The sequence below is a fragment of the Panthera leo genome, chromosome D2 (genome assembly GCF_018350215.1).
Source record: "Panthera leo isolate Ple1 chromosome D2, P.leo_Ple1_pat1.1, whole genome shotgun sequence".
NCBI classification, from domain to species: domain Eukaryota; kingdom Metazoa; phylum Chordata; class Mammalia; order Carnivora; family Felidae; genus Panthera; species Panthera leo.
The window spans coordinates 24,565,952-24,591,853 of record NC_056689.1 but is presented as its reverse complement, the minus strand read 5'-3'; the positions used below and the strand labels follow the sequence as shown (position 1 = coordinate 24,591,853).

The 25,902-nt window shown below is 36.7% G+C and overlaps 1 protein-coding gene across 6 annotated transcripts in view; it reads left to right on the top strand.

Moving 5' to 3' along the window:
• Positions 1–9,111: 9,111 nt before the first annotated feature.
• The window catches only part of JMJD1C (jumonji domain containing 1C), a 260,878-nt gene continuing 244,087 nt past the window's right edge, over positions 9,112–25,902 (top strand). For 5 of the 6 annotated variants that reach the window (XM_042909324.1, XM_042909325.1, XM_042909323.1 and 2 more), the window contains exon 1: positions 9,112–9,294. In XM_042909324.1, the coding sequence (XP_042765258.1) occupies positions 9,121–9,294 (174 nt within the window). In that variant the 5' untranslated portion in view covers positions 9,112–9,120. The remainder of the gene's footprint in view (positions 9,295–25,902) is intronic. The other variant, XM_042909329.1, reaches the window with a different exon arrangement.

Genomic DNA, 25,902 nt, shown 5'->3' with positions numbered 1-25,902 from the left:
GATGTCCTGAATCTTTGGGGGAAAACATTTAGTGTTTTATTATTTGATAGGATGTTAGCAGTAAGTTTTTAGTAAATGCATGTTATCAGGTTGTATAAGTGCCCTTCTATTCCTAATGTGCTGAGAACTTTGCCATGAATAAAGGTTGGATTTTCGTAAATGCTTATTTTTTTTGCATTTGTTGATGCCATCATATTTTTCTTCTTTAGTTTGCTGACCTGGTGAATTACACTGATTTCATCTTTCAGTGTTGAATCAACTTGTATTCCTGGGATAAATCCTTATTGGTTTTGGTATTTTATCTTTCTCCTAAGTTACTGAATTTGAATTTGGTTTGCTAACATTTTGTTGAGGATTTTTGCATCTGTGAGGGATAATGATCTATAGTTGCTTTTTCTTGTGATTTCTTTGTCTCATTTTGTTGTCAGGGTAATGCTGGCCTCATAAAATGAGTTGGAAACTGTTCCCTTCTATACTGTTTAAGTTGATTTTTTTCCCCCACTCTTTTTCCTGGTTAGTTTCAGCTTTATGATCTCTGTTGACCTACCTTAAAGTTCATTGATTCTTTCCTCAACTGTCAAGTCTGTTGCTGAACCTGCCAAAGGCTTTTAAAAATTTTGTTACTGCATTTCTCATAGTCTTTATCATTTCAAATTGTCTCTTATAGGTTTTTCTGTTCAACTCTTATAGTTTCTATCTCTGATGTTTGCCACCTTGCTCATACCTATGGTTTACCTGTTCCATTTGATCCATTATTATTAGTAGTAGTTACTTTAATTAATTGGCTGGCTGAAAGTTCCAGCATTTCAGTTACGGCTTCGTCTGCTTCTTTTGACTGTTTTGTCACCTGACAATGATTTGTTTGCTCTTGAGATTTTGCGTAGCTTATAATTTGGACAGGGAGGGGATGTTACCAAATTATTTACTTGAAGGAATGATGCAACTGAAAGAACTTCAGATGTTTTCATACAACTCATAGAAAAGGTAATGGTAACCTCAACATGCGTGCACTGCCTTCAAGACCACGGAAATCACCCCTATGGCCAAGCTTATACTTTTTGTTTGAATGCGAGCCGTCATTTGCAGGATAGTAGAGACTGAAATATATAGTATTTATGTTAAGAAATGGGTATGACTCTTGTTATATTGAGTTGTTCCTATGCAGGGTTGAATTAGTCTTACTTGATTAGGGTTTTGTTTGTTTGTTTGTTTGTTTTTTCCTGCTCTGGTTACATTCAGTGCATCATCAATTTTAAATACTTAATGGCATCACTTTGTGCTTAAGGGTGGGGGATGATTTGTTGAAAAGTTTTTACCTTTAGTCTTAGGCAGGCTTTGTTTCCCTAATAATTTCCCTTTTCCTAATAGTCCCACTTTTTCCCCACTACCAGTAGACCTCTATTGTTTGGGGCCAGGATATTTCCTGTCCCTCCATCAGAGGTGGATATTATCATCTAATTTTGAAAGAATTATAAAAATTTGAATTATAAAACTACTAGAAGAAAATACAGAAGAATACCTACATATTTTCTTTTTTTTAATAATTCTTTTTTTTTAATGTTTTATTTATTTTTAAGAGAGAGAGAGAGAGAGAGAGAGAGAGAGAGAATGAGCAGGGGAGAGACAGGGAGACACAGAATCTGAATCAGGCTACAGGCTCTGAGCTGTCAGCACAGAGCCCAATGCAGGGCTTAAACAGATGAACAGTGAGATCCTGACCTGAGCAGAAGTCGGATGCTTGACCAATTGAGCCACCCAGGCTCCCCTACTTACATATTTTCTAAGCATGACTTAAGGTTGAAATGTAAAGCTACTAGCATGTTTGTATAAAAAATTAAAACTGGTGAATATCAAAACCAAATTACCGGGGGGGGGGGGGGGGGGATAAACATTCATGCAAATGTAGATATAGAAGCAAATGAAACAGTTAATTTTTTTTAAGTTTGAGAGAGAGAGAGAGAGAGAGAGGGAGAGAGAGAGAGAGAGAGGGAGAGAGAGGGAGAGAGAGAGAGAGAGCATGAGCGAGCTCATGTGCTTGCATGTGAGCAGGGGAGGGACTGAGAAAAAGGCAGAGGGAGAGTCCCAAGCAGGCTTCATGCTGGCAGCCACACGTGGGGCTGGAACCCATGAATTGCAAGATCATGACCTGAGCTGAAACCAAGAATTGAGCTTTCAACTGACCTAGCTACCCAAGCACCCCAAAAGAGTTGATTTTAAGATAATTTTCACAGTCATAATAGTTGAAAAGAAGGACTTTTATGTATTATAAACAAAGAATATAAAGGCATACAAGGTAAAGGTTTCACATATAAAGGTTATTTGTAATACAGAGAATCTCAGGAATTCCTCCATTTGAAGTTATTTCTGACAGATTATTTTAATGTGATAGCTTTAAGAGCAAATTTGGAGAGCAGACAGAAGAAAGCAATGCTACAGTGTTGTTTAAAATTGTTTCATTGGGAAGTCCTTTGGCCTTTACTCTTGGTATGTATGTATTAGTGTATATATATATATATATGTGTGTGTGTGTATATATGTGTGTATATATATGTATATATATATATACATACATATGTGTATATATATATATACATATATATATACACATATGTATGTATATATCTTCTGTGAGACCTTTGAGAGAGAACCTTTCTGGCTAAACATGATTGTTTTCCTGATGCAAGATTACATTCGTCTGTACTTTAATATTTTTCAGCTTTGAAACTAGCATGTGACAGGAGAGGATATTTGCTATTTGATGAATTATTCAGAAGTCTTAGATGTAAGCTTTTAGGAACTTTCAAGATTATATCGGCCTCTATGTGCTATATATTATTTAAAAAAATTTTTTTAATGTTTAAATATTTTTGAGACAGAGAGAGACAGAGCATGAATGGAGGAGGGGCAGAGAGAGAGGGAGACATAGAATCCGAAGCAGGCTCCAGGCTCTGAGCTGTCAGAACAGAGCCCGACGTGGGGCTCGAACTCACGGACTGTGAGATCATGACCTGAGCCGAAGTCGGATGCTTAACTGACTGAGCCACCCAGGTGCCACTATGTGCTGTATATTATTATTCCTAGAGCAGCAAAATGGTTTGCCCAAGGTTAGTGGTAGAAGTAACCTAGACTTGTTTGACTCCTGTTCTTTGATTATACTGTGGTGTGTGATTGCTGATTTCTAATTTGATACATCTGGGATATACATTGTAAACATCCATTTGTAAACGGCTGTATGGAATGGGAATTGACCAGTTTTAACCTAAGTATTTGTGCACTTTGTGAATAGTGAAGCTGGTTAGCCTTTTGAGTATTTCTCTTGGCCATTTGATTTTAGGTAATATAAAAATGTGCCCTGGAGTAACAGAATGTTTGGGGGGATGTTGATTTCAATTTTAAGTTTGTAGTTAAGGTCTTTTTTTGAGGTCTGTTTTTCAGTTGTAATTTTTAAGAGAGAATTCTAAGGCCTCTTCTCCTGTGAGCTCCTGTGAACATAGGCCTTGGAATTGGAACACTATTTTATACACACTCTTTAATTGAATAAATAATTTGTAGTGGTGAAGCACATGTGGAGCCAGAAGACAATATTTTCCTTTATATGGAGTAATTTATTTTTACTGCATATTTATATTTTGTAGTATGTTATAAATCTTATTATATGTAACCATGTGGCCTTTTCTAGAATGTGCCAAAGAAAAGAATGACTGAAGATTCCCCATATTTTACTGCTAAGTCTTGTTTTGTTTGGTTTCTTTGAAGCCAGATGCCATTAATTTGAGAAATGTGCCTCCGAGCTGTGTGTTCTTGATCATAGAGTTCCTTCATTATGTAGAATCTAGTTGCATCTGTGGGGAAGAACATCGATGGAGTATAGGTAGCATGCTGAGGTTTAGAGTATTACTTTTTAGCTTAGATTTTACTTTGAATTCCCCTCATTTATAGCTTTGAATGTATGTAGAGTAGCTCTTTAACTTAATTAATTTTCATGGACATGAACAGAAGCATTCTTTAGGACTTTTAGCTCTGCTACAACTAATGTGGCAATAATGAAACCTACCCTGTTTATACATAAGAGCACTAATATAACAGTTGAAGAGGAAAAATGCAGACTGCCATCTAGCATGTTTTAATAGTAGTTAATAGTTGAAGCATTTATGAGAGGGATGATGAACAAACAGTTCTCTGGGACACCCTGGGAAAACCTTGCTGAATGCTCAGTGGCAGCTGTCTGGTTCCCTGTTGCTTGTAGTTCCTCATTCAGCAGATTAGGAAAATTCCAATGTTATGTGTATTCTAAGTTAAAAAAATTTTTATCATTAAAAATCAGATTTCAAGGCTCATTTTTAATAGAAAATGTTGAGAAGTGGCTAGGTCCCTGTGCAGCCAGAATATAAATTGGAAACTGGGTAACAAATGTGCAGAGCATACAGTTAAAAGGCTGAGGGGAGATTGCTCTTTTCCTCTTTCCTTCCTTTACTTCTGCCTTCCTTTCTTCTTTCTCTGTCCTCCTCAGTCCACATGGGATCAAGAGGACAGTGAGGAAATTATGTTTGTATGTTGGCTTCATCAAAGACATTATTTGAGATTGTTCTCTTTAGAATACTAAGAATAGACTGGTGTTTTGGATATGTACTCATAGGATCATTTTTGGGTTTGCATCAAATTGGTAGTTTGGTAACGAAATGAATGTTTTTCTTGTCAACTGTAACTCTTTCTTTGTATGTGTTCTTTAGGAATTATCCCCAAGAACAACCTTGCTTTTCTGGGAAGCTCAAGTTTTATGAAGGCTTTACATTGTACCTCTATAATGAAATGAAATAATGTGTATAAGCCATTATTTTAAAGGCAATGAATAACTGTAGAAAGAACGTAAACTCATATTTATGACTCTTGATATAGAGATTTGAAGTTCTGCTTAACTTGGTTGGATTTAGAAAAAGGTACATTTTGATATATTCATTACTTGATTTGATAGCATTTACTGAGTATCTACTCTGCACAAAGTTTAGTTGATACTGGGGGTATAGTTAGGAAAAAGATACATTGTGCTTGCCCTTATTGGAGCTTATACCCTATCAAGAGACACAGATATAAAGCAATCAATTATACAATTAATGGTATAAGTGCAGTTGTGGTAAAGTACTAAGACAAATAGGGAATGTTTTGAAAATCCATAGTTGGGGGGGGGGTGGGATTCGACCTAGTCTGGGAATCAGAGATGGCTTTCTTTAGGAAGTGACATTTGAGTTATATTTTCATTAACATAAATATGATCAAGGAATTCAGTTTAAATAAGTGCTTAGGGAAATACTTAAATGGAAATTATTTAAGGTTTAATAATAACCACAGTAACATAAATTTATTTCCATTCTGTTCTTGGTCTTCCACTTGTGTAATTCAGTTGTAATTCTTGGATTCCTTCATTTTATTTTTTTATTCTTATTTTTTATTTTTAGATTTATTTATTTATTTATTCATTTATTAATTATGTAGAAGAAGTACTTTATTAAACACATTACCCTGGCTTCCTTCATCGTAATATTGACTTTCACAGTTCGTAGATGGGCTTGTGTATAAAGTCAGTGACCCCATAATTCAATCCAGTCTTTACATTTGACAATTAATAAAAGCCTCTAAGTTATAATAGATTTGAAAATTATTTGTTAAAATACACTAAACTTATCTTGTATGCCATTCTATTGATGCTTCCTTAAATAAACAAACTGAAGCATTTCTATTGTCTGTTTTTCCACATACACTATGAGCTTCTCAAGGACACAGGACCTATCTCCAAAACTTGCAGGGTGTGAGACACATAACAAGTGCTAAGTAAGTAAATAAGTTATGAATAACTTGTGTTAATAAGGAGGTAGCAATTTGTTGACTGACCTTCATGTTTCTTTTAAGTGACAATTTAGCATAATGCAGGGTGCTTTGGAATCGTAAGGCCTAGTTTTGTAATCATCCTTATGTGTATGCTTAGATGAGTAACTAAACTTCTCTAAACCTCATTTCCTTCATCTTTAAAATAAAGTAAGATTATAGATGTAAAGTACTTAGCATAATGTCTGACACATAGTGTAAGTGTTCCATAAATAGTAAATATTATTATAAGATTCATGCACTCAATTTTTTCTCTCTGTGTTTTTTCTGTTGTCACTTATAGTGACACAGAATACTGGTATTTAGGAGAGCAGATAATTGGCCTTTTCTATAATTACACCAAATCAAAAAGTGAAAAATTTATAGCTGGTAGGCTATTTGCTTACTGAAACTAAGCTTCATGAGCTACTAATTATTGATAATTAAGTGGGTAATTATGACCCTTATCATTGCAATGAATATATTTCCTTCCTTTATAAGTCAGCTTTTAAAAAAAATAAAAGAAATAGTTTTTATGAATAAATTTTTATGGTTTTTTAAAAAACAAAATAATCTTGGGGCGCCTGGGTGGTTCAGGTGGTTAAGCATCTGACTCTTGATTTCAACTCAGGTCATGATCTCCCGTTTTGTGAGTTCGAGCCCCACGTAGGGCTCTGTGCTGACAGCGGGGAGTCTGCTTGAGATTCTCTCTCTCTCCTCCCTTCTCTCTGCCCCCTCCCCTGTTTGCATGCTCTGTCTCTCTCTCTCTCTTTCTCTGAAAATGAATAAATAAACTTTAAAACAAAACAAAAAAAGACCAAAGTAATTTTGCAATGTATCTTTTATATAAAAATATTTGATGTATGAGGTTTGCTTGAATTGAGGGGGGTGAGTTTACTTAATGTAAACATTACATGGGGGGATGGAAAAAGTAGAAGATCAAGTTTATATTTTTGATTTTTGAGCTTTTCTAAGTAAACCTAGTCATTTTAAACACTTCTGTGTCACTCTTTACCTATATAGTGAGAGGTACTATAACTTGAAGTAAAACGGACTAATGCATTTTTCTGAGGATCTTTATAAAAGTAAAGTATGTAAAGTAACAAAATTCTGAGGTTTCAAATCTGACTTTAAAATTTATTTTAATTCCATATTACTTACAGTTACGAGTTGCTTGCAAAACCGTATCAACACTCCCTGAAACAAAGCAAAAAATGCCAGCAAGCAAACAAAAAATCCTTTAAGGCCTTTTTATTCTACATTAAAAAATATATACACTTCAGTCTTCTCAAAAAGCAGAATATCCACAAATTCGTGATCTTTTTTCTTATAAACCATAGACACTGGCCAGAGTCAGGGACTTCATAGAATACTATTTGGAATGTAGTACTGGGAATATAAGACATTTGATTGAAAAGGTTATGAAACATAGGGCCTTCTGCCCTTGAAATCCTTTGATTGATTTGGTGGATTTACATGTTTTTCAGGGTACTTAAAAGGATAGCACTCAACATGTTATGAGGGTTCTTAGGAGTCCATTTAGAAATTCGCCTATAAAAATGAAATCAGGTGGCAGTTTTATGTAAGGCAACCTGACAATCAGTACTCCAACTACATAATTTAGTGAGTGGGATTTATGTAATAAGAATGTTATTTTCATCTCTTAAGTGACTATTTATATTTTCTCACTTGCTCCTAGAAAGTGAGATTGGGAAGCAAGCAATTTCCATTGGAACAGTTGTGTGGTGCCCAAGATGCCAAAGCAGATCATTGATAATTTGGTATCTGAATGTGATCTTAACTCTTTTTTCCTGCCATGTTAGGTAATTTTCACCAGATTATTTTACAGGCTCCTTAATTCAAGTTGAGATTTTAGAAATCTTAGTCTGTAGTTCTCAAGATGTATGTCTGAAATCGAACTGCTCACTGACATGTATAAGATACGTTTGATTTAGAAGAACTCGAGGATTGGATCAAAGAAGGAGTAATTATTCCAAGTTTGAGATCTTTGTGTGTATAGGTTAAAAGTCTTGTGATTGGACGGGAAGTAAACATAATATATTTTCCTGAATTGTGATTGGCTAAAAACCTTTTCTCTCCACAGTATTTTCTAATAACTGAATCCGGAGCCTTTCCCAGTTTTTATTGTATGACTAGTGAGTTTGAGGTATGTGCTGGTACTGAAAGGACTCAAATTGGCACAGAGACTGTAAATATTAGGGGCAGTGACAGAAGCCCTCCACGGGGCGTTTGGCATTCTTACAACAAAGCTGTAGCGAGGTGTAAATCTCTGAATAGTTCAAACATGTAATTAGTGTCGTTGCAGACGGGAAGGATGAAAGGATGACAGTGTTTTCTTCATTTTTTGTTTAGAATTGTGGACTGTTCTGCAGTGACTGTTTTCAGTGGAAAGTGTTGCTCTGCTTTGCCGCTGTCACTACAGGACTGCTGTTTCGGGCGAAATTCGGGCTAACTCAGGCAGCAGGCGGCATGTGTTCCGAAAAACAGCGCTCTGGAGATGCGGCATTTAACCTGGGGTTTATTTTGTGACCCAGAGTGGAACCGGCACGCCTCACTTTTGGGTCACCTACCCCCTCCATTCTGCGGGAGCGGCTATTAGAGAGGTGAACCTCAAACGCTCTTCCTAGTGCCACGGAAGGGGAGCATTCTTTCTACCACCGCTCTCCTTACTTCTTAGACTGGCTCGTCCCGCGGCCTCCGCGCGGCAGCGTCGTGGGGCACTACTTTCCGAGTGGGGTTGTTCCTCCGACCGTCTCCCGCGGCTCCCTGCCCGCGCCGGCGGAAGGAGACGCGGCGCTCGCAGCCGGCGAGTGGAGGGGGAGGCGGAGTAGTGCTGTCCACGACGAGGTGGCGGCAGTGACCGGGGCTGCCTTACGGCGACTGGTGTGGGGATTTCTGTCAGTTTGTGTGTGTGTGTGTGTGTGTGTGTGTGTGTGTGTGTGTGTGTGTGTGCGCGCGCGCGTGTGTGTGCGCGTGTGTGTGCGCGCGTGCGCGCGCGACTACAGTCAGAGGCTGCGAGTCGGGAGTCGGGAGTCCAGGGGAGTGTTGAGGACTGCCACAGACCGAGGTCGCTGTGCCCTTCTGGGCAGAGCGTCCGGTGCGCCCCCGAATCGACGCTCGCTTGCTCGCGGGGCTGCCGCGGTCCCCCAGTCCTCTCTCATCCTCAGCATGGGCGGCCGGTAGGAGCGGGGTTTCACCGATTACCTCGCAGTGGAGGAGGCAGCAGCCGCTTCGGCAGTGATGGCTATGGCGGTGGAGACGCGGCTGGAACTGGTGGGGAAGCGGTTCTTGTGCGTGGCGGTCGGCGAAGAGGCTCGGCCAGAGCACGGGGAGAGTGGACGCTGTTGGCGGGGCTGGCGAGCAGGGGTCATCCGAGCTGTGTCACACAGGGACAGCCGAAACCCGGACCTGGCGGTAAGAGAGCGAGTGTCCCTCAGCCTCCTGGCCCACGCCTGCACCACTGGTCCCTGGCGGCAGCAGCACCTTGTGGGGTTACCTCTGGTACCTTGCGCCTCCCAGCAGGCTGGCGGTCACGCCCCTCTTTGGAGCAGTCAGCCGCTTAGCCGTCATCCCCTGCCGGGGTCTTTTCGCAAGTGGCTCCCCCGTGGGAGTGGTGTGTTGTCCAGTGTCCGGAGAGGGAGACCCGGGCTCCTGCCCACGCCCCGCCGGGTCCCTTGGCTGCTGTCTGGGAGAGGGGCGGGGGGGTCATGGCCCGCGGTGGCCGCCGGGGAGACCTTACCGAAGGCGGGGCTGTGAGCCGGAGCCGCTGGGGCAGGTGGGGGTGGCGGACAGAACACAAGACCACTCATGGCGGTAGGGGGCCATCTTCACCAGCATCTCTTTCCTTGCAAAAGTCTTAGTAGTGCAGGGGTTGGAGACTTAAAACTTAGGCAGTAAGGCTGCTGAAGGGGAGAGAGAAAAGGAAAAAGACAGATCTTTGGTTTTTCCGGCAGTCCTGGGATTGTGTATGTTTTCGAGGCAAACACTGTGTAGTGGCGACGTCTTGATACAACCTCTTTATACAGATGCTTGGATTTCTAACTGGAAACGATGAAAATTTTTGATTTGACGGGTTATAGAAATTAACCCACCCCTTGTTTTCATTTTTTTTTTTTCCATAGTGTTGTGGTTTTTTAGAAAGTGAATAGTGCTTTAAAAGACATCCTGGGTTTTATACGATTTTAAATAAAGCAAGGAATATTATAAATTAAAATGCTACTCCCTGCCGAACCTGAAGTGTCCTTTGGTTTGCTTTCTTTCTTTTCCTTTCAAATGATCCTGCCAATATTTTCTTTCAGTAGTGTAGGAATGTACACCGTTTCAAGACAGGATATGCTGTGTGTTAGTGTTCCAAGCACGTTTTCACTTGGGGACAGGTTGGAGGTAAGGGGCGGAGTAGAGGCTAGGCATTGACTGACTAGCCTTTGCACGGTTGATTTACGACTGCATAATCCATGAAATTTATTGGTAGTGTCCTGCGGTATTTAATTTTTTATTGATAACTTCAAACGGTAATATTTTTCCATTTGTATATCTTCGAATTTACATTTCCAAATTCACTCTCTCTATACATGTGCATACCTATTTTAATATTTACATTGGTCTGTGTTTTTGTAAACCACTGTTTAATGACTGTAGTCAATGGTTCGGTTTTGTAGGGCATGTATTAATGTTGACTTGATTTTACAAAATAGGTTTGTTTCGCCAATAGGTGTTTCTAATAGGAAATAAGCAGGATAATGGTAATTTTGAAGATTTTGGTTATTCTCATTGGAAAGAAGAAAAAGAATCTTTAAAATTTCTGATCTTAGTGATTCTACAGATTGTGTCTATTCAGTAACTTTTTTGTGTGTAAAAGGCAGGTGCTAAATTTATTTTTCCTCCTCTTAACTGTGATATGATTTGGTTTTTATGTGGAAGCTAGTTGGATTATGGTTTAGCATTTTAAAATTATTTCACAGCAAACCTGGAATAATTTTTTGTTTTCCACAATATTTTGTTTAAGTAGATGCATGAAAATTAGGAAATATAGTTTTAAATTATGAATATCATTCATGACAGTCAAGTCATCAAAGTTAAATATACTAAAAACCTTCTTATATGGAAATTTAAATGATGCAAAGAATGGATTTACAAATAATCACGTTTGTAAAAGGCCAGGTATTAAGCTGGGTATTTAAAAATGAGAAATAGAGGCACCTGGGTGGCTCAGCTGTTTAAGCATCAGGCTCTTGGTTTCAGCTCAGGTCAGGACCCCATAGTTCATGAGTTTGAGCCCTACATTGGGCTCTGTGCTGACAGCACAGCCTGCTTGGGATTCTCTCTCTCCCTCTCTCTGCCCCTCCCCTGCTCATGCTGTCTCTGTCTGTCTCTCTCAAAATAAATAAAGAAACTTTAAAAATATGTATGAATGATGGGGATCAATTACCTATTACTATTTATTAATTTTGAGTGTCTCTTTTTTTGTTGTTTTTGGATTTTTTTTTTGTTTTGTGACATTGTGTACCTTGGTGGTTATTTCCGCAATATCCATTATCTATTGTGTGGTTTGGCTAAACTATGGGCCATGGTATTCCTTAGATAATCAGGCAGTTAAACTCCTCTGGCTACACTGATGGTTGCAGGCCTTAACTAATTAGGTCCAATCAGAATGAAATCAAGTATAGTGGTGTGTGGGTATGACGCTGAAATTGCTACAGCCATTTCCCTGCTTTAAGGTCAACCAGTTTGAGGGCAAAACTGACAAACAGATCAAATTGTTTTCTAAAGCCCAAATACTACTGTTGGATTTTTCATGTATGGGATTTTTCATTTTGGGAGAATACATTTTATTTTGTCTCTTTCTGTTGTTTTTTCTGTGGAACTAAAAGCATTTTAACTGATTGATATACATGGTAATATTCTATTCCATTTTTTTTGGAAAGCACATATAAGAAGTATTTTCATGACATTCTTGCCTTGTTTGCTATTTGATATTGAGACATTAAGACTTTTGTCATACTTCAGTGATGATTTTCTGAAATGATGATACATTCTGCTTTGTGTCTTCATGTCTTCAAAGCTTTGAAAAATTGGTTTAAATGTATGTAAGATACACAGATATCTAGGTTCCTAAATAATGGAAAATAAGAAATAACATTTGAATATTTATGTCAGGAAGTATGCTATAAACCCCTTGTAGTTACAAAGAAATTTCAGGAAAGAGGCATTATTAATATTTCAGAAATTAACAAGAAATTAACCTTTATTTTTTAGGCTATATACCATAAATGTTGTACGTTTATTGTTGGCCAGATAAATACCTATAGGAACACTATTCTTTATCCACAGTTCTGAAATTCAAATACTGTAGTTTTGTACCAACAAAATTTTTGTAATGATTCATCAGGAAAACCTGACCAAATGAACTTTTTAAAAAGTAAAACCTAATATGAACTGAATATTCTTATTTTGTAAGAGAAATGTTAATGTGTTTAATTTTAGGATGCTTCTCTAAACTCCACAGGTTTATGTACAACATAGATACTTTTACATGTAATGTACATATGACATATGGACGGCAGTGTGTCACTATTTAGCTATCACTATATATGCCCTAGTTAACTTTATAAAATTTTGAATTCTAAAATCCATCTAGTTGGAAGGGTTTGGGATAAAGGATTGTTATTTAAAAATTAATATTGATGTTTTTTAATGGTGATTTAGTGATAACAAACATTACTAGTTTCATTTGTTTCAATTTGACAGTGATTCTATTTCTGCCTGATGTTCAGGTAAACAGTTGTTTTCAATGTAGATTTTTTTTTTTTTTTGAGTTTATTTATTTATGCTCAGAAAGAGAGAGAGAGAGAGAGAGCAGGGGAGGGGCAGAGAGAGAGAATCCCAAGCAGGATCTGTACAATCAGAGCAGAGCCCAGTGCAGGGCTTGAACCCACAAACTGTGAGATCATGACCTGAGCCAAAATCAAGAGCTGGATGCTAACAGACTGAGCCACACAGGTGTCTCTTCAGTGTAGATTTTTAACAAACTTACATTTTATTTGATAAAAAATTCTTAATCTGCTAAATCTTTAAGAATTACATAATTTGCCCTTTAAGATGCTTACTGAAATATTAAAAAGTTTCAAAATGTTGAAACATGCTTTGAAATTATTTAATTGGATGGAATCTTTTCATGTAGAAAATTTTATATTCTAGCTATTTTATAAAAGTATTCTAGTAAACCATTGATGAAAGTCTTTATTTTATAATGTAGAACCTATTGATTTAATAATGGAATAAGTGATTAATTAGTAGAAAACAGATTGTTATCCTTTCACTGTTGGACACAGGGCTTAAAATTCTGAGATATAACAGTCTAGTCCCCATTTCTCAACCATTTGGGACTGGGAGTCATATAGGAATTCATTTATTGAAATTGAGCAGGGTAGATAAATGCTTAAACCTTTTAATAAAAAGTATGAATATGGTAGAATCTGACTTTCGGGATTGATTGGTGGCAGACCCCTTTAGAATTAATAAAAGTTTTAGATTACATATTTCTTAATACATTACAAATTTCGGGTACAGTATTTCATCTGTATTTGTTCAAAACAGCCCAACAAAATAGGTCTTAATAGAACATTTTTTGAAATTAGTTTGAAGAGATAGGAATTGCTTGTAAGTATGTATAGATAAATCCATGTAACTGAACATGTAGAAGATCTTAGGTTTCATTGAAATATTTCTCAAAAGTACTGGATTTATAGTTTATACGTTTCACTTGATTTACAGTTTGGTTCTCAGTTTTCTCATTTATCTAGTGAGTGAATGAAATTAGTCTAGGGGCTCCTGGGTGGCTCAGTCAGTTGAGCATCTGACTTCAGCTCAGGTCATGATCTCACAGTCTGTGGGTTCAAGCCCCACATCGGGCTGTGTGCTGACAGCTGGGAGCCTGGAGCCTGCTTCCGATTCTGGGTCTCCCTCTCTGTCTCTGCCCCTCCCCTGCTCATGCTCCATCTCTCTCTCTCTCTCAAAAATAAATAAAAAACATTAAAAAAAAATTGGTCTAGATTCAGAGTTTTTTCTATTCTGTAATTCCAGAATTATGATATTAATAGTTTTTACCTGGAATGTCCTGGAATAAAATGTTTATTAAGCAGAAATAAATTTCAGATTCCTCCCAAAAGCACTTAATTCTGAGTCAATGAAAGTTTTCATTATGATACACTTTTGTGTTACATTCCACAAATCTGTTATAAGATAATGTGATTTTGTGTTAAAATAATGTGATTTCTGTTGAGGATTTTTTAAAGTTTATTTTGAGAGAGAGAGAATGCGCACATGCAAGCAGGGGAGGGAGTGGGGCAGAGGGTGGGGGGTGGGGTGGGATGCAGAATTCCAAATAGGCTCTGTGCTGTTGTGGGGCTTGAACTGTTGGGGGCTTGATCTCACAAACTGAGATCATGACCTGAGCCAAAATCAAGAGTCAGATGCTTAAGTGATTGACCCACCCAAGCGACCCTAGTATTTCTTTTGGATGGTCAAGATGAGTTCATAAGATTTGAATTTTTATGATTGTAGAAATTGCAGTAGAATAAATATCCCAAAGTTACAATAATAATTGTATAATTATTCAATAATTAATTCAATAATATTTTCAATAATATTGAAATAATTCAATATTTTCTCATACACTTGGAATGTTTTATCAGCTTATATTTGATTTTTTGATGACAATAGTCTATAGTTCAAATTGATTAAAAGGAGTGAAAAATTACTTCTTTAAATGATTAGTAATTCACAGACTTTCAAAGTAAAAACAACAACAAAACACAGGCCTCTTCTATTGCTATGATAAATGTTCTTCCTGGGGTGCCTGGCTGGCTCTGTCGACAGTGCATGTGAGTCTTGATTTTGGGTTGTGGGTTTGAGCCCCTCTTTGGGTGTAGAGATTACTTAAAAATAAAATCTTAATAAGATCTCCCTGAACCTTTGCTCTTTTTTAATTTTTATAGCCCCATTATTCAAGTCCTTTTGGGACTTCCTCCTTTTTTGACTAGTTTCTTCCATCTTCTTAATTTAGTGGTAGAGATTCAGTTCTTTGATTACTGTTTTCTTCTGTCTTGTTTTTTTTGTTAACTCGTGTTCTCTTTAGAGAATTTATTGCTACTTCTTTGCATCATGACTCACAGGTCTGCCTGCAGCTTAAGCATTGGAGTTCAATTTGAATCCACCATTTCTGCCTTCTTCTTTGATGTCTTTACATGAATGTCCCACCTTTGAGTATGATATAATGTCTAGTGTTCATTATCTTCATATGGAACGAGTGCCCCTTTTGAGACTTACCTTAAAGTAGTCTCATACTGGCTTTAAAACTGTCATTTACTTTCACCTTTCCACTTAGAATGTAGGTATGAGTTCTGCAAATTTCTTCCTTCAAATTGCAATCTGTTCTCCCTACTTGTTCCCTCTGTTTTTTCAATCTGTACTGCCAAAGGCTACAACTTTCACTGCCTTATGCATATAGTAAGTGATCTTTTCACTTTCAAGTTTCTTCCTTTTCCAGTCTGTTCTACACACTGTGGACAGATTATCAGACTGAGTTTCCCATTAGCTCACTTAAGTAGTTTTTCTTTTGCTCTTCCAATAAAGTCCAAACTCCATTACCCTAGTGTTTATACCTCCTCAGTCTTGTCCCCTATCTTTGAAATTTAAAATTCTCTAATCCCTTATGCAAACTGTTGTGGTATTTAGTAAAAGTCTTTTATTGCAATTAAAAAATTTAATAACCAACTATTTATGAAATAATGAAATGTATTTTATGTTTACTTTCAAATTTCATTTGCTGGTAAAGATTCTCATGTCAAACTGATAGGCATATTCTTTTTTTATTAAAATTGGTATTACTTTGGTATTGCATGAACTGAATCAAATGAGAAAATAGACTCCTAATCAAATTATACATAAAGTGTTACTAGTTATTCCACTTGTTTTTGAAAGAATCCAATTTGTTATTCATGAATTTGGAAGTACTACTTTTCTTTGATTTTAAGATATACATTTTCCACATTTTAATGTTTTTGAAATTAAGTCACAGTTTGTAGTTCATGTCAAAAGTGACTTATCACTCATCAGGAATATCAAATGAGATTCTGGTGACTCAGTCGGTTGACCGTCTGACTCTTGATTTCAGTTCAGGTCATGATCCCAGGGTTGTGGAACCGAACCCTACCTTGGGCTCCATGCTAAGCATGGAGCCTGCTTAAGATTCTCTCTCTTTCTCCCTTTGCCCCTCCCCCCCCCCCCCCCCCCCCCCCACCGCTCTCTTTCTCTCTCTTTAAAAGAAAAAGAAAAAAGAATATTAAGTGATGATATACTGGTAGTAGTCTAACTGCAAAGTGTGTGAACTTGTAGAACTTTTCAGTCTTAGTATCCCTTTAAACTCTTAAAAATTATTAAGAATCCCATAGAGCTTTGGTTTTTGTGGGTTATATCTGTTGACATTTACTGTATTAAAAATTAAATTTAGAAGTTAGGACATAGAAATAGATATTCCATTACCTGTCAGAACAGTGCTATTATGCTACATGTAGCCTGTAAAAAATTGCTTGTACACTGATGAGAGAATAAAAGTGGAAAAGGCAAATAATGTCTAAGTATTATTATGAAAAGTTTTAATTTTACTAACCCCTTGAATGGGTTTAATTATAACCCTTGAAAACTTGTAATGAAGATGCCTGTTCATCTGTTTCCTTAGTTAGAATTATTTACATTGGTATAATGGCAGGTGCTTAAAAGTTTTAGTTGAATTTGGCTTCTTCATCATCATTTCAGATGTCTTCTAGTATTTGCTATGTTGCTATATTGCTGTGAACATTATGTATTTTAAATGTAGAAGATTTCCTGTCACATGCCAGAGAATATAAAAACAGTAGAACATGCAGTAGAAACTCACTATTCCTAGAATAGATTTTAGAATTTTTCAAAGCTAGAAGAGGTCTGTGTGACTAATTCATGTGTTGTGAAAGACTGTCACTTACGAGCTGAAACATCTGATCCATCTGTCAAAATTATGAGTTTAAGTATGATTCAGAAAACATCTTTAGGCTCAGAGGAATGTCAGAGAAAGAAGTAGTATGGCAATGTGTGGATAAAGTTATGCATTGCCATTTAATGTAAAATGAATTTATATATATTGAATATAGAATTTATTTCCTCCCTAAATTGTCATTGCTTAGATTGAATCTTTACATCAAGGCAATGTAAGTACTTGGTAAGATATTTAATTTCGAGACAATTTGAAGTTGATAAAGTGTTCCAATATGTTATATGGCACCACTATTAATTTAGTCTGTCTTTCTTTTTCAGAGTCACATTGATGAAAATATGTAGATCATATTTTAAAATGTTTCCCTTTTTCCCTTAAATGTGTAATTGCCTTAACTTTCAAAATCTCTTATCATATATTACTACAAAAGTGAATGTTTTAAGGGAAAACATTTTACATTGTTCATATGAATAAAGGAATAAATAATGAATATGAATATAGACTATATGTGTCCCATCTTTCCATAATGGTTTTGAAATCTAGAAACACACATACATTTTTATGGAAATAAGGATTAATTCCCCTTGAAATATAAAGTTAAAGCTGCAAAAAAGGAAAAAGGTATAAATTTGCTTATAAAGAGGGCTAACATAATATTGCATAAAGTTTGCTTCTGAATTTCTTAGCTTTCAGAGCCAAAATGAGAATTGATTTTCCTTGATAACATTGGTTTTCAAAGCAGTTTTCACTAAGCCTTGCTTACTGGCTTTTTGGATTGCTTTCTGCTGTCTGTTGGAAAAGTGAATGGCCAGATGGTGCAGGAGAAAAGGAGGAAACTGAAAGGTGCTGAATTTTGGTCCTCAAGCCTTTCAATTAGAACAGCTTTGATTTTATCATTTTTATTTAATAATGACTTTCAGGTCAAAAAAATTAGGTTATGCCATTCTTTTACCAGGGAAAAGAAAGTATGCTATTTTTAAAGAGAAACTTTTCCTCACAAACAATTCTGAAACTGGTAACTTATACAGGAGAATTAAGTAGCATACAAGTTTTGTTAAAGACAGTGAATATTATTATAACAAATAAAGAGTTCTTTTTTTAGTATAATTAAGGATCAAAGGTATAATTATAAAGTGGCACTTGATGATGATATTTCTGCAAGAGATTAATGAGGTCCAGGTCTATAATGTTTTAGTGATCAGGAGAACCTGGAGAAGAACCTAATATTTATTTAACTTAGTATAATGTTTTTAAGGTTCATCCCTGTTTTAGCAAGAATCATAACGTCATTCATTTTTATGACTGAATAATATTTTTTTGCATGTACATACTCCTTTTTCTTTATCCACTTATCTATTGATGGACATTTAACAACTCAAGTTACACCTTTTGGCTATTGTGAAAAATGCTGCTCTGAACATTGGTGTATAGATACTTGTTCAAATCCATGCTTGTTCAATTCAGAAGAGGTGTTGCTGGATCATATGGTGATTCTCTGTGTAGTGCTGTGAGGAACCACCATAGTATTTTCCTCAGCAGCTGCACCATTTTTACATTACCTCCAGCAATGCATGTGAATTCCAATTTCTCAGCATCCTAGTCAGCACTTGCTCTTTTCTGAGCTGTTTTGTGTGTATTTAAATAGCTATCCTAATGGGCATAAAGTGGTATATTATTATGGTTTTGATTGGCATTTCCTTAATGATTAGTGATGTTGAGCACCTTTTCAGGTGCTTATGGCTATTTGTATATCTTCTTTGGAGAATGTTTGATTTTTTGCTCATTTTTGGATTAGGTTGGTTATTTTGTTTTGTTGTGGAGCTCCTTATATATTGTGGATATTAATGCTTTCTCAGAAAGATGATTTGCAATTATTTTCTCTCATTCTGTGTGTGGGTTTCTTTTTTGTAGTCTTACACAAAAGGTTTAAATTTTGATGTAGTCCAGTTTTTTTTTCTCTTGTTGTCTGATTCTGGCCTCATATCCAAGAAGTCACTGCTAGATCCTATGCTGTGAAGCTTTTGTGTGTGGTGTTTCTTTCTTTCTTTCTTTTTTTTTTTTTTTTAAGTGTATTGTAATTTATTTATTTAGAGAGTCAACACACATAAGTGGGGGAAGGAGAGCAAGGGAGAGAGAAAGAATTCCAAGCAGACTCTGCAGTGTCAGCACTGAGCCTGACATGGGGTTTGAACTTACTAACCCATGAGATCATTACCTCACCTGAAATCAAGAGTTGGATGCTCAACCGACTGAGCCATCCAGGTGCCCCGTGCTAATGTTTTCTTTATAGTTTTTTTATGTTTATTTATTTATATTTTTCAATGTTTATTTATTTTTGACAGAGAGAGAGAGAGAGAGAGAGCGCGCGAGCATGAGTGGGGGAGGGGCAGAGAGAGAGGGAGACACAGAATCTGAAATAGGCTCCAGGCTCCCAGCTGTCAGCACAGAGCCTGACGCGGGGCTTGAACTCACCGACAGTGAGATCATGACCTGAGCTGAAGTCGGATGTTCAACGGACTGAGCCACCCAGGTGCCCCAAATGTTTATTTTTCAGAGAAAGGGCGTGAGCAGGGGAGGGGCAGAAAGAGATGGAGACACAGAACTCTCGAAGCAGGCCCCAGGGTTTGCATTGTCAGCACAGAGACCAACACAGGGCTCAAACTCAGGAACTGTGAATGAGATCATGACCTGAGCCAAAGTTGGACACTTAACTGATTGAGCTACCCAGGGACCCCATCTTTTATAGTTTTAATTCTTGTGTTTAGTTCTGTGTATATATATATATATATATATATATATATATATATATATATGGTAATATATATATATATATACACATGTAAGACAAGGATCCTTCATTCTTCTGAATGTGGTATGGTTTTCCCAGCACTATTTGTTGAAAAGACTGTTCTTTTTTCATTGAGTAGTCTTGACACTCTTGGCAAAAAATCACTTGACAGTATATGTGAGGGTTTATTTCCAGGTTCTCTATTCTATTCCATTGGTCTGTGTGTCTATATTCCAGTACCACACTGTTTTGATTCCTTTATATTTGTAGTAAGTTTAAAATCAGGAAGTATGAGACCTCCAACTTTTGTTCTTCTTACAAGATTCTTTTGGCTCATTGAGTCCTTGAGATTCCATATGACTTTTAGGATTGATTTTTTTTTTTGTTACGGAAAAAAATGGCATTGGGATTTTGATATTGTATCAAATCATAGATCCTTTTGGGTAGTGTCAATATCTTAAAAGTATTAAGTTTTCCAATCCGTGAACACAGAATGTCTTTCCATTATGTCTTTAATTTTTTTTTTCAGCAGTATTTTGTAGTTGTCAGTGTACAAGTCTTTTGCCTCTTTAGTTAATTCTTAGTATTTTATACTTTTTGATGCTACTGTAAATGGAATTGTTTTCTTAATTTCTCTTTTGTATTCCTCATTATTAATATATAGAAATGCAGCTGATTTTTATGTGCTGATTTTTTATCCTGCAACTTTTCTGAATTTTATTCTAACAGTTTTTTGTTTGTGTGAAATTCTTAGGAGTGTTCTACATATGTGATCATGTCATCTGTAAACAGATAATCTTCTTTCCAGTTTGGAGGTCTTTTTTTTCTTGTCTAATTTTCCATCTACAACTCTAGTAACACACTCAATAGAAGTGGCAAAAAGTGAGCATCCTTGTCTTATTTTTAATCTTAGAGAAAAAGCTTGCAGTCTTTACTGTTGAGTATGATGTTAGTTGTGGAATGTTCATTTATGGCCTTTATTATGTTGAGGTAGTTTTCTTCTTCCATTCCTAGTTTGTTGAGTGTTTTTGTCATGAAAGGGTATTTAACTTTGTCAGATGCTTTTTCTGTATCAATTGAAATGAGCTTGTGGTTTTTCCTTCCTTCCATTTTTTTTCTTTTTAACTATAGTATATGTTACATTGATTTTTGTATTTCAAATCATCCTTGCATTCCAGGAGTAAAACCCACTTGGTTATGTGTATGGTAGATTTTATTGTGTTTAATTTAAAAAAATTTTAAAAAAATTTTAATGTTTATTTTTGAGAGAGAGAGACAGAGTGTGAGTGGGGGAGGGGGAGAGAGAGAGAGAGAGAGAGAGAGAGAGTGAGTGAGTCTCACAGAATCTGAAGCAGGCTCCCGGCTCTGAGCTGTCAGCACAGACTGCGAGATCATGACCTGAGCTGAAGTTGGACACTTAACTGACTGAACCACCCAGGCGTCCCTAATTTAAAATTTTTTAATGTTTATTTTTGAGAGAGAGCACGTGCTCATGAATTGAGTAGGGGAGGAGGATACCAGTCAGGCTTCGCAGTTGTGAGGACAGAGCCCAATGTGGGGCTCAAATCCACGAACCATGAGATCATGACCTGAACCCAAATCAAGAGTTGGACGCTTAACCCGTTGAACCACCCAGATGCCCCATTGTATTTAATTTAAAAATAGTTTTGTAATTGTCATTTTCCCCTTTCTCCCATAGATACTATGGTTTAATTTTGCTTGGAATTGTATACAATTTTATTATAGACAAATTTGGGAGGAATGAATACCTTTCCATTATTGAGTCTGTAGTTCAAATGACGTGGAATATCCCTCTCCCTATTCAGGTTTTCTTTTTTTTTAAGTTCTACAGATTTTCTTCATGTAGGTCTTGTGTTTTTGTAGGTTTATTCTTAGACACTATATATTCTGATTTTTAAATATATGTGGATATGTCCTAAGTCATTAATACATACCTTTGTAAGTCATTGATTTGATTACCCATGCACAGTTTTTGGACTACAAATAGTGTCCCCTCTCTATTCCTCTGTGTATATTTTTAGCTTATGTAGAGGTTATATGTAAGAAAATGTTTTAAAAAAAAAGTTGACATAATAATATTACTAGCATCTTAAATCTTATCTTGCCTTAGGTTTGTAATAGACTGTTGAAGTTATTTCCTTTACATTACTTTCATTTTATAATTGTAATCAGTGGAAATGTATAGAGTTTTCCTTTTAGATTAGGTATATAGCAGTTTGTCTTTGAGTAAAATTGCATCACAATTTTCTGTATTCAAAAATGTAGAAAAAAAGTACAGATATTTTGATGGTGGTTATTTACTATACAAAAGAGGTACATATCAGAATACTTTAAAATTTTTAAACTGTATTTAAATTATTTCATGAGGTATCAATTCCTTGTAGACACTACTTTTTCAAAGTTTTATACTTATGACGTAAAATTACAATCTGTTAAGGATGGCATGTATATGTGTAGACTTTTTATAGGGTTTTTTCTTTAATCTCCTCTGCAATTAGACTCTATTCTCAATTGATTCCTCATATATATTTTAGAAAACTGTTCTGTTTTTCTCTCTCAAGAAATCTTGTTTAAGGAAGGTTAAAACTTAGAGAATAAGGGGTGCACCTGGGTGGCTCAGTTGGTTCAATGTTTTACTGATTTCCACTCGGGTCATGATCTTGTGGTTCATGGGGCCGAGCCCCTCGTTGGGCTCTGTGCTGACAATGTGGAGCCTTTTTGGGGTTCTCTCTCTCGCCCTCTTTGTCCTTCTCCTGCTTGCACACACTCTCTCTCTCAAATAAATAAATAAATATAAACTTAAAAAAAAAAGCTTAGAGAATAAGGAAACTGACCGTATGTACCTTGTAATTTTATATTTTATTTTAATCTTTATTTATTTTTGAGAGTGAGAGAATTGGGGAGGAACAGAGAGAGAGGGAGACACAGAATCCAAAGCAGGCTCCAGCCACTGAGCTGTCAGCACAGAGCTGAATGCGGGGCTTGAACTCACAAACTGCAAGATCATGACCTGAGCCAAACTTGGGTGCTTAACTGACTGAGCCACCCAGGTGCCCCCTGCCCTGTAATTTTTTAATATGTTTTGTTCAAGTTTTAGTATTTTGAACCTTGGCAGAGTTGAGGAAATAGTAAATCAAAATGTATTCATTTTGAACAAATGTCTATACTTTCTGGATTCTTGACTGAGACAATTACTTGTGAAGTTAAAAAAAAAAATTTTTTTTTTTTTTCAGTTTATTTACTTAGAGAGAGAGAGCAGGGTAGGGAGAGAGGAGATAGAAAGAGAATCCCAAGCAGAGTCTGCACTGTTAGCCCAGAGCTGGATGCGGGGCTTGAACTCACTAACCATGAGATTATGACCTGAGCCTAAATCAAGAGTTGGACACTTAACTGACTGAGCCACCCAGGCGCCCCTTTTCATTACTTTTTTTTTTTTTAAAGTTTATTTATTTTGAGAGAGAGACAGAGAAGGAGAGAGGAGATCCCAAGAAGGCTTCACACTCAGCACCGAGTCCGATGCAGGGCTTGATCTCACAACTGTGATGATATGACCTGGGCTGAAATCAAGAGTCAGATGCTTAACCGACTGAACCATCCAGGCACCCCACTTGTGAAATTTTTATATGTATGAGGAAAACGTTTAGTTTTAATAAAATCAAAAAATGCAAAAATAGTGAAGGGATCATAAGTACATTAGATACTAACTTATTGTCTAGTCTTTATTTTTTTTTAATGTTTATTGACTTTTGAGAGAGAGAGAGAGAGAGAGAGAGAGAGAGAGCGTGCGCATGCGTACAAGCAGCAGATGGGCAGAGAGAGAGAGAGACACACACACAGAATCCGAAGCAGGCTCTAGGCTCTGAGCTGTCAGTACAGAGCCTGCTCGAACCCACGAACTGCAAGATCATGACCTGAGCCCAAGTTGGATGTTTAACTGAGCCACCCAGGCATCCCTAGTCTATATTATTATAATTTTTTTTACATACATAGGTCAAAAAAAGAGAAATAACCCAGCTTTTTACTGTTAGTCTTATAAAAATTAAAGTTATTTTACTAGCAAAAAATGGGTTATTCAGGAATGGCAGACAGTTGCAATTTGAAACATGCAAGTTGTGGAAAAGCCATAGTCAAGTCCAATAAATGTAAGAAAAGTTATTCTGTGTAAAAGGAGGAAATTGGGAGGGGTTGTTTTGAGCTAACGTCTGTTAGAACAAGATTTCAGTGTGATGACAGTTTCTCATTGGCTGAATTGCCGGGTAGTTGATTTCTTATAGGAGGTACAATGTACATCTTTCCCTGTTGGGGCCTGTAATCAATGATTGTTTCCTCTTCAGGAATCTTCTCTTGGGGTCTGTAATTGACCTCAAATGTATGACTCCCACCTTCTATCCTTATACTCCACTTTAGTGAGATTTTTTTTCTCTTATTTTGTTTTAGAAAATATGACAAAACTTTTATTCAGATTTTGTTCCAGGGAAGTTCTGTATTTCTTTTAATGTTTAATATTTTTGAAAGAGAGAGAGCAAGCAAGCAGGGGAGGGGCAGAGGGAGAGGGAGACACAGAATCTGAAGCAGGCTCCAGGCTCTGAGCTGTCCACGCAGAGCCTGACACGGGGTTCAATGTCACTAACCATGAGATCATGACCTGAGCCGAAGTCGGACACTTAACTGACTGAGCCACCCAGGTGCCCCTTGTGTTGTTTTTTTGTTTTTTTTTTTTAAAGCAGTTTTGATCTTGACAAAATTAACAATCAATGGACACTTTTAAAAACTCTTAAATTTTTTTAATGTTTTATTTATTTGAGATAGAAAGCGCACATGTGTGCAAGTTGGGGAGGGACAGAGGAAGAGAGAGAATCCCAAGAAGGCTCCCTACTAACAGCACAGAGCCTGACGTGGGACTCGATCCCATGAACTGTGAGATCATGATGTGAGCCAGAATCAAGAGTCAGACACTTAACTGACAGTCACCTAGGTGCCCCCAAAACCCGTAACTTTTCTTTTTAATGGTTATTTATTTTTGAGAGAGAGAGAGAGAGAGAGAGAGAAAGTATGAGTGGAGGAGGGGCAGAGAAAAAGGGAGACAGAATCTGAAGCAGATTCCAGGCTCTGAGCTGTCAGCACAGAGCCCAACGTGGGACTCAAACCCATAAAGCATGAGATCATGACCTGAGCTGAAGTTGAATGCTCAACTCATTGAGCCACCCAGGTGCCCCAAAAGCCCTTAATTCTTATCTTAATATCTTCCAGGTGAGCTTTTTTCTGTTGTAATAGTACAATAAGCATAGATTTTTTTTTTCTCTTGCACCTTATCCCATGTTGACATATTAGAATTAGATGGACAGTGCACTTATACAGATGATTCTTTTTAGTTGCAATATTAATGCCACAGAGACACAGAAAGATTTAATCTCTTCAAATTATAATCTATTACCTTTTTATTTCTGTCCCGTAAATTAATGTGTGATATTATCATTCAGGTTAGAGTGCCCTGAAGGTTAGAAGGAAAATGTACAGGCTGGGTAAAATTTGCTCACTTAGTGCTGCAAAAGGAAATGAAAGAGGCTGGAAATATGTTCACTTTGATTACAGGGAAAAAAAGGAGAAGGGTATCGACATCAATCTTGTACCCTTTAAAATTATGTATTTTTTCTTTTTCTGTTTTGAAGTCTCCTTTTTATTCTGGTGAAAAAGAGGAGGTTTCTGAGAAGCTTTGTAGATATAATGTGGGAATGTAGGGAAAAACTGAGTTGAGGTCAGGAAAGCTATAAACCTTTGAGTGCTTTTGTGATGTGCTGTGCTCTATGGGAGAATCTGTACAAGGTCAGGCTTAAGAAACTTGCTCGTTATGAATGTGACCATTAACACTTAGAGTACCCTATTAATGTTGAGTTTTGGGGAAGATTGATTTTTATTTAAAAGTTTATTGTATCTTGTTTTTCTATTTAAAATGCTTATAAACATTTTGTCCCTAAAGTTCTACCAATCTCTTACAAATAACCTGGAACATAAATGTGATGAAAACCGAGAAACTTGTGTTGCAAAGGAAAGAATTTTCTGGTTTGGAAGGAAATTGGAATCCCTACTTTGTGCAAAAAGTGATCTTTACTGTATCCTTGGCCCCTTGACCATATAAGGTATATGATGTTATCCAAACTGTTGCCAGTTTCTTGACTCTCATCCC